Genomic DNA, 9,713 nt, shown 5'->3' with positions numbered 1-9,713 from the left:
CCAAAATTCAACTAATAATTTAATAACAAAGTTCACTAATCTGTAACTTATTCAAAATAATCCATCAAAACAACTTCAAATTAACCATTAAAAGTAACATACCAAATTTCACCTATTTAAGTACCAAGGTTAATATATTTTATATAATTATTTCAAAATTATCCACCAAAACACATTAAATTAACCATTAAAACATAATAAAATCCAACTAATTGAGTTTCAAACTTGACTAATTTGTAATAATTTCATAATTTCCCAATAAAAAAACCAAAAATTGCTAAAAATTGAAGTAAAATTATTTTTAAACCTAAATTTTAATTTGCTTAACAATTCTTCAACAAGCAAAAGAAATTAATAAAAGTACATAAATGATAAAATAATTGTGAATAAAGAAAAAAAATTAAACCTAGAACAGCCGTGGAAGGTGGTGCAGCCGTGGAAGGTGGTGCGGTGGAAGGTGGCGCGGCGGCGACGTTCAGGGCTGCGGTATGGCGTCTTCGAATAGCCCCAGAGGACACGAGCAAAGAAGAGAAGAGAAGAGGAGAAGAGAAGAGGAGAAGAGAAGAGGAGAAGAGAAGAGGAGAACAGCAGAGGACGGAGGCTAGGTCTGGAGGCGCGGCTTCTTCAATTCGAACAACAGAGATGGAGGGAAAAGGAGGGGATGACGGAGGCTAGGTTCGGGTTTTCTGGTGGTGTTCAAGGTGGCAGCAGTGGTGGAGGGAAAAGGAGGGGACGGAGGAAGAAATGTTCAGGAAAGGTGGCAGCAGTGGGTTTTTCTGGGTTTGAGTCGTGAAACAGTAAAAGAAATGTTAAGGAAAGGAGGAAGAAAGAAGGGGGAAGAAAGGAGAGAAAAGCTAAGGGCCTTTTTTTTTTTTTTTTTAAAAAAAAAAGCACCGGTTCACTAAGGCACCGGTTCAAACCGGTGCTTTTTATTATTTTTGGCACCGGTTTGAGTTGAACCGGTGCCTTTTATCAATGTATAAATCCCGCCCAATTTTGGGCCGGTTTATGGCACCGGTTTGGCTTGAACCGGTGCCATTAGGGGGTTGCCTTTTGTATTTTTCTACTAGTGTTAGCATTTATGTTTCTCAGGTACGGTACCAAGCACTCGATGAGAGACGCAATTTGAGACGTGTTCATATCAAAGACATTGGAACACTTGCTTTTAGACATTGTTTTTTTTTGTTGCTTTTTTTTTACTTATCTTTGAATGTTATACAATTACACATCTTCCTATCCCAGGTTTGAGTGAATGTGGGTTGAAGAAATGAAGGCCAAACGTTAGACGAGGCTCAAAGTGGTTGATGAAGAAATGGAATGTGTGCTTGAATGGTTTATGGGAAATGACAGGGTTGGAAAGGTGCCCCAAATCATTGGTGTACCTTGTGTTTAGTTCGGCAATTGATTTTTTTTTTTTTTTTTTTTTTTTTTTTTTTTTTTTTTGGGCGAATGACATGATCGAATGCGAAGGAAAGAAATGATCATTGATGGAACATGGCATATAGACATAAGGATAAGGAGAACCTATGTTAGACTTATTAGGGGAAAAGGGTTAAAACGAAAGAAAAAAGCATGAAATCTTGGTAAGAAGCTTGCATCGTGCTTTGTCTTCATGGCTGTTTATGAGTTACTTCTAGCTGCTTGCTGAGGAAAATAGTTTCTTGTTGTTGATGCTTTGATTGGAAGGAAAGAAGGAACGAGTGACGTTCCCCTTATTCTTCCAACTATTTCCTATTGATTTTAGACTCAAGTAATGTGTAAGGATGAACTCACTTAATGGATTTACTCAATACTCGGATTGGAAAGGAAGAGTGTATGAAAGAATTTTGAAAACCAATGGGGAATTCTCCACCCATTCCTATTACGACGGAAAATGACGCATGCATGGTCCTAGTATAGTGCATTACTCGAAGACAAAGTGTGTGCAACGACTCAGCATGTGCGATTAGGTGAGTTTATTAAGACTCGTGGTATGATCGCATGACTAGACATGAGGCCGTTGTGAAAAACAAAGGACCTAATGACCAAATAGCACGGAAGACTAAAAGACAAACTAACTTGATTAATTTTGTCAAATTTTAATGTTTATGCTATTTACTAGGTGAAAACGGTGCATTGGCAATCGTTAGTCATAAATAAGATCAACCACAATCAAACAAAGAACACATTTTAAGGTTAGCACAAAAATTGATCACAAGAAACTAGGAAGATGACTAGAATTCTAGAAGAGTTATGACTCATGGGTATAAAAAATAAATAAATAAAAATCTATAATCCTATGTTATTTGAGTTGACACGGATTAAAGGACTTGGCTAAGACTAGCTTGACACAAATTTTTATTTTTAAAAATAAAAAAAGGTAACGCTAAAAAGACACCTAAACTGGACAGGCTGTACTATATCGGTTATAACTTTTAATTTGTGACTCTGATTGGGACGAAACCAACAACAATTTAAAGATAAAACTCGGGGCTACAGATCCATAGGTTTCACGACATGTAACTCTTTCTAGAACTCCAGATATAACCAAAACAAGTTGACACTTGTGCAGGATATGGGAATAAAAATTCGGGTTGACTCAAATTTAAAAAAATCTATGACTCGACTCTAAAAATGAAAAATAAAAAAATAAAAAGGGGTTGATAAGAGAAAAAAAAAATAATATAAAAAATGTCAATAAAAATGCACATATAAACACATCGTCAAGCATGATGCAATGAAGTTCGCAACCTAAAGTCAAGTTCTATGTTCGAATATGGTCAAGCTTTTGGGTGTCAAAGGGTACCATGGTTAAGAGTTTGGACGCGTTAGCAAGGCAGCCTCCCTTGAGGGTGTATGCCAACGGGCGGCTCCGCTAGTTCGTGATGAAATCGAACTCGACTCCATGGTTTGGGTGGATTTAAAAACTCGGATGAACCCTTATTGCCATTAGCTTTTTCGGGTTGATAGAGCGTAAATCCCCCGGGCTAGCCACATACGTAGAACACGTAATATTGTGGCAAAATAGGTAAGCAAAAATCCATATGCATATGTGACAATGCCAACTAAATCACAGGAATACAATTCAAGAATCTTTCAAGTCTCATCCACTCATCTCAATCAAATACCGATCACCCGAATCGATAAATAACCAAGAATCGTCTCCAGTGGAGTCGCCAAATTGTAGGCGTCGTGCGAAGTGCGCCTACGTTAAAAGCATGTTGGAATATGCTTGGCACTCATAGGAAGTGGGAATTGACATATACGATTAGGGACAACGATTAGGGACAAAGCAAAGTAGGGAGCCGCCAAAAAGTTTTTAAGGAACTTGTAAACCGTTCACGGATAATAAAAGGCAACCACGATAAAGGGACAACGATAGGCAACAACGATTGACCCGTGAAGGTTACACCCCATTCATAATCCATGAGATTACTAACTCCATATGCTTCGGAACCACAAAAGGAGGATCGGGGATAATGGTACGAAGTGAGTCATGGAGTCACATTCGCCCGTATTGGCCTCTACTCGATTCTTATAGTGAAAAGTAATTCCTGTGATCTCAAAGGCATACAAACAAAATATTCAATTCGCTCTAAACTATTATTATGCTAAATTGGTTGAATATTAATGCAACACATAATTCTAAAATATCGTGATCACTTGAATTAATAACAAGATTAAAAAGGAACCTAAACCGGTCGTCCAAATTATCTTATTAGGCGTGATTTTCAATTACATATTCCCTTTAACATGCAATGTAGTGATCATAAATAATAATAGAATAAACATTAATATTGGAAGAAATTTAACAATAATAGCATTAGTCAAATCAAATATAAAATAACCTAATCATGATACTAGCAATATTAAAATAAAATAAGAGTAATTAAATTAATTAATTACTCACATTCCGCACGTTCCTTTAAATTGCTACATCATGAATAAACTGTTAGTAACTTCAATTAAAATATAAATAAAATGAAAATTAAATTAATTTAAAAGTAGAGTTTATTTGGTCCAAACCCTCAGTTAATTATACCTTTCACGCCTTGGTTAAAGTATAGAACTTCAGGTATTGTATGGTCTCCTTGGAGTGCTTAAAGGAAGGAATAGTAAAAGAATGGGGAGGCTAGTGTTTAGGCTAAAGAAGGAGAAGAGAATTATTTGATGATCAAAATTGTTGATGATTGAAAAAGGGGTGATATGACCTCTATTTATAGAGAAAAAAGTGGGGTTGAAAAAACAAGATAAGATCCGAATTAATTCGGAATAAAACTCGATAGACTGCAGTTTTTGCGGGTTTTGTTTTTATCATATCTTTTGATCCAGAAATTGGAATAAGATGAATAAGATATAGTTGGAAAGATCTTGAAGTGCACTTTCTAAAAAAATTAGAATCAGATTAAAATATTTTTTAGAATAAATGATATGGCCGAAATAGTGAGACAGTGTCAGTTTTGGATAGAGTTTGATATTTTATTCATATTTTTTCCGTTATAGCTCGGAATTGATATTATAATATATCATTGGAAAGATAATTTCAAGGGATATCCAACCATATAATATTTGGATAAAAACTATGAGGCACAAAAATAATATTTGATTATCTTTGAATGACTTTTAATTCGAATAAAATAAGGACTTTCAAAAAAACGAATTTTATTCAATTTCAAACTCTTTAATCTTATCTTTTCAAAAAGGATAATTAGGATATTTTAGAAACTTATAGAAGTTTCTAATTAATACTAATTGGTTTAGGAATTGGATTAAATCATTTGGACCCTCCACATGATCATTGGGTCGTAGATAAGGTGGGCTTAGGTTCGGTTTTGGCTCAGTTTAATATTTTGGCCATAACTTATTCGTTATAACTTGGATTTGGGCTTGTAATATATCATTGGAAAGATATTTTAAAGCCCCATCCAAATATTTAATTATTGGACCCATATTATGGACCAAAATAAATTAAAATAAACGTTTTTATATAAAAGACACGAAATGAATGATTTTAAAGGATACGAAATGAATTATTTTTGGTTTAAAGGCATGAAAAGTGGAAAATAAGTTATGGTTTGGGAAAATGGGCTAGGAATTGTATTGGTTTATGAAATGTATTGGTAATGAACATGGATTTAAGCACTCCAAAGATTACATAGTCAACCCGACCAATAATGGCGGTGAAAGGTTATTCATCATCGGGTTTGGTTTTGGGGAGACATTTTTAGGTGTCTACAGGTACTCAACTCAACGTCCTCCTATGTTCAACGGGACTTTCTATACATATTGGAAGAATAGAATGGAAATCTTCATCAAAGCAGAAAATTATCAAGTCTGGAGAGTCATCAAAGTAGGAGATTTTGAGGTGACCAAAACCAACGCTCAAAACGAGGTAATTCCTAAACCAATGTCTGAATATGAGAAGGAAGACTTTGATAAAATGGAAATCAATGCTATGGCTGTTAAACTGCTTTATTGTGGACTTGGAACACATGAATACAATCGTGTTATAGGGTGCAAGAACGCTAAGGAAATTTGGGATCTACTTCAAGTTACCCATGAGGGAACTAATGAAGTGAAACGTTCAAAAATTGATTTTCTTATGTCTAAGTATGAACGTTTTGAGATGCAACCCAAAGAATCTATCCAGGAAATTCTTACTAGATTCACTAACATTATTAATGAGCTAGTTTTTCTTGGTAGAAAAATTCCTACTGATGAGCAGGTGAGGAAAGTGCTAAGAAGTCTACCTCAGGATGAACGTTGGAGAGCTAAGGTGACTGCCCTTCAGGAAACAAAGGACTTCACAACGTTCAATATTGAACAAATTGCTGGTTCACTAATGACACATGAGCTCCATCTAGGAACTAGCAGCAGTGAAGGAAAAAGGAATAAGGGACTGGCTCTTAAGGCTGATCAAGAGGAGACTAAAGTGGATGAAGAAGAGGCTGCAATGTTGGTCAGGAGTTTCAAACGAATGTTCAACAGAAACAACAGAAACGCCAGAAACTTTCAGAAGAAATCCTCTAACTCCAAACCAGACTATAGCTGTCACAAATGTGGATCAACAGATCACTTCATTAGAGACTATCCTCAATGGGACATTGAGAAAGGAAAAGGGAAAATCAAGGATCAAGGAAAAGAGAAATACAAGACTCCCTTTTCAAAGACTGATGTCAAGAAAGCCATGATAGCTGCATGGGGAGATTCTGATAGTGAAGAAGATGAAGAACAACCAGAAGAGGTGGTAGCAAATCTCTGTCTAATGGTCAAATCAGATGACAGGCGTGTATACCTCAAGGAACTGGAAAAGGAGGTAAGTGAAAGTAAATTTGATAATGCTCGACTTAGATCCTTATCCAAAGATGCTTTAATTGATTTAATTGTTGAAATGGAAATTAATCTGAATGATGAATGCATGAAAAGGAATGAATGTCAAAAGGCTCTACAAATCTGGAAGGATCACAGTGCTTGGCTAGAAATGCACGAAATGATATTCAAACCAGATTTGGAGAATTACATGATAAATATCTTCTTATGACTGAGATGCTTGAAAGAGTCAAAAAGGAAAATGTCATGATAAATATGGAACTTTCATAGTACAAACTGATTAATACTAATATTGGCTCTAGTAGTTCCTCTAATGATTCCATGTTAAAATTTAATGCTGATTTTGAAAAACTCAAGCTTAATCTTGATAATTTAAAGTCTCACAAAGATAAACTAGAAAAGAAACTGCAGGATAGAAAGAATAGAAGTATTGATCCTACTGCTACTCCTAAATGGATTAGAGATGCTCAAGTCAAGAGAACTGAAGGACTTGGGTATGAATCTAAAAGGAAAGGTAAACAGAAAAAATATGTAGACCTTCCTAGTAGCAAAGTTTGCACTTTCTGTGGAAAAACTGGACATTTGCATTTTGAGTGTAGGAAGAAAATGGAACATGATAAAAGAAATGTTAAGCAAGTATGTGTGTAACACCCTAGAAATTCCTTTCCTTTAAATATCCATTCTACTCTTTGAAATACGATTTAGGAATAACTAAGACATTACCGCCACCGTGAAAACGGCTAAGGAAATTATCAAAGATACACAACGGAAGACTCAAAATTAAAAACCGTTTAAACAAGTCAACTCAAAAGTCAACCAAACGAAAATAAAGTTTAAAACCAAACAAACAAAGTCAAATAAAATCAAACTACAACTTGGAACCATTAAAGGCCCTTATTCAAAACCGTTCCAAAACTAAACCTTTGTGTTAGTCCACATAAAATATGTTATAAATAAATAAAGCATAAAACACCTCGTAACCTAATGAAAACTAGTAAGATTCACTCTTCTCTCATGCCCCATCATGATTATGCTTCAATACCTGAAAAGTTTATCTCTACTTGTTTCCACTACTCTCCATTAAAAATGGGTCATCATAGGGCCAAGGTAAAGACATGGCCAAACACACAAACACACACAATCAGCAAAGCTGAGTACATAAGCGTAAATTAACCACACTAACATGCTTTCACCTATCAACACACTTACCTCATTGAACCTGTTTACAAGCACACACATCAATCAACAAAACACAATGACTAGACACCAAATAATTCATTTAGCGTTGATTACGCATCGAACGGGTTTCCTCCTACTAACCTCCCCCAAACAAATTGAGGTTAACTAACACGGGAGCTAACTGTGCCAGCGACAAAACCACTCAAAGGTGGCGGAATTTCTGCGCATAATAATAAATAAAAAGGAATGTACAACGTCCTGTACTCCATTAGAAGTTATGGTTAAATATAAAACCCCATAACTCCCCCCATTGTTCATACTCAAGGTATAGACGTTCCAAGAGTTTTGGTGCGTAATCTCTTTCACTTTACGTTATTTACCTTTTATTGGACTTGGTGATTACTCTCAAAGCATCAGAAAACAATCAACAATAATTATTCAATCAACCAAACATACCAAATTAATTCTTGAACACTTAGTGACCACATATTATTTAATGTTGAACCCTTTTTAATTCTACCTCAGTGTCAAAGACACCTTAAACGCATAATGCGCCAAAAATCCTATTCCTCAGTGTTAAAAACACCTTAAGTGCACAAAGGCACCGACATACAATTTCTTCCTTGTGTACATAGACACTTATATAGCTCCTTCCTCATGCTTAAAGCATCAATAAAAATTATTTCACTACTACCAAATTAGCCAAAGAGACCTGTCCAAATCGGCCAAAGAGACTGCCTTAGAGGCGGTCTCTAGCTAAGCGGTCTCTTTGGCAAAGAGACTGCTTTATTAGAAGCGGTCTCTAGAATTAAAAAACTGAGACCGCTTATCTAAGATAGGAAGTCTCGTTTTTTTAGAAAAGTGAGACCATTTATTGAAGACAAGCAGTCTCTTTTTTCAAAAAAAATGAGACCGCTTTTCTAACTAAACGGGTCTCTTGAGCCTCATTTAAAATAAAAAAAAATTAATTATTAATTCATCAATATAGCTTACTGCTTTTATTTTTTTTTACTGTATACAAAATCAAATATGGAGTACAAATAATTCATAAATTTCATATATACCTCAAAATTACAAACATGATACAAATATCAATGAAATCCAATACAAAAAAAACTATGTAACTTATAACTTCAACTCTTCAAGCTTCAAAGATCTTCAATTATAATTTCTTTACTTCAAACTTGAAACTCTTATATCTTTACCTACACCCACAAATACAAACACGTAAAAAAATTAAAAAAAAAACTAGAAATTAACCTGTAGAACAATAAATTAAAACAATTATATAGAATTTAAAATTAAAAAGAAAAAAATTAACAAAAAATAAAAGAAGAAATTAAACTATATGAAAAACCGAAAAAAACGAAGAGAAAATCAAAGCAGAGTATACCTACTTGATACTCCCATGTCACAGATCTAATCCAAAGAACCTTAAGACCAAAAAAAAAAAAATTAAAAACGAAATAAGACTGAAAAATTAAATAAATCGTATTATCAACTACGAGTAATAAAGTAAAATCTAGCAGCAAAATGTAAAAAAATATCATAATAAAATTTCAATTAAATGACGAAATTGAGAAAATAAAAAAGCAAGATGTTAGTTAATTTTTATAGATCTTGAAATTAGCGTGAAAATTCATAAACACTAATAAGATCGAAAAAAAAGAAGAGGATTAACCAACCGTCTCTTTGGCCTTGCATGCTCGATCTAAGAAATCGAGTTTTTCGAACAAAATCATACCGAAGCGAATTGATTATTTTCGAACAAAAGAAAACCGAATAGAAGCTAAGAGATTGAGTTTTTGAAGCAAAATCAAACTAAATCGGACAAATTCAAACCAAATTATAGTAGAAATTGGGGGATAATCAAATGAGATTAGAAAAAAAATCATCCACAAAAAAAAAAAAAAAAAAACCCTAAAAATCTATTGGAAGTGCTATGAGTTTACAGGAATTAAATCCTTAAAGAAGAAAGAAGAGAGGAAAGATAAGGCGAGAAGCCGAGGATGAAGAAGAGAGGAGAGAGAGGGAGAAATGGAGGAAGGGAGGAGAGAGAAGAGATGGAGGCGTTGAAATGAATAGAAGATAGGTGAGCATTTAGGGTTTTATTATTTAATTTTGTAAAAAAGGGAGACCTGTTAAGTGGTATAACAGGTCTCTCCAAAAAAAAAAAAAAAAAAAACTTTTTTAAGAAAGAGAGACCGGTTTTCTTAAATCACAGG

At 34.4% G+C, this 9,713-nt stretch overlaps 1 protein-coding gene across 1 annotated transcript; it reads left to right on the top strand.

Moving 5' to 3' along the window:
- Window positions 1-5,278: 5,278 nt before the first annotated feature.
- On the top strand, window positions 5,279-6,520 carry LOC145569047 (uncharacterized). Its single transcript, XM_081628427.1, has one exon. It carries the CDS (start codon window positions 5,279-5,281, stop codon window positions 6,518-6,520), a length of 1,242 nt encoding a protein of 413 aa, XP_081484553.1.
- The last annotated feature ends 3,193 nt before the right edge of the window (window positions 6,521-9,713 follow it).

The sequence above is a fragment of the Chenopodium album genome, chromosome 2 (genome assembly GCF_948465745.1).
Source record: "Chenopodium album chromosome 2, dcCheAlbu1.1, whole genome shotgun sequence".
NCBI classification, from domain to species: Eukaryota; Viridiplantae; Streptophyta; class Magnoliopsida; order Caryophyllales; family Amaranthaceae; genus Chenopodium; species Chenopodium album.
Note: the sequence above shows the minus strand (reverse complement) of the source record. Positions and strands in the feature narration are given on the sequence as shown.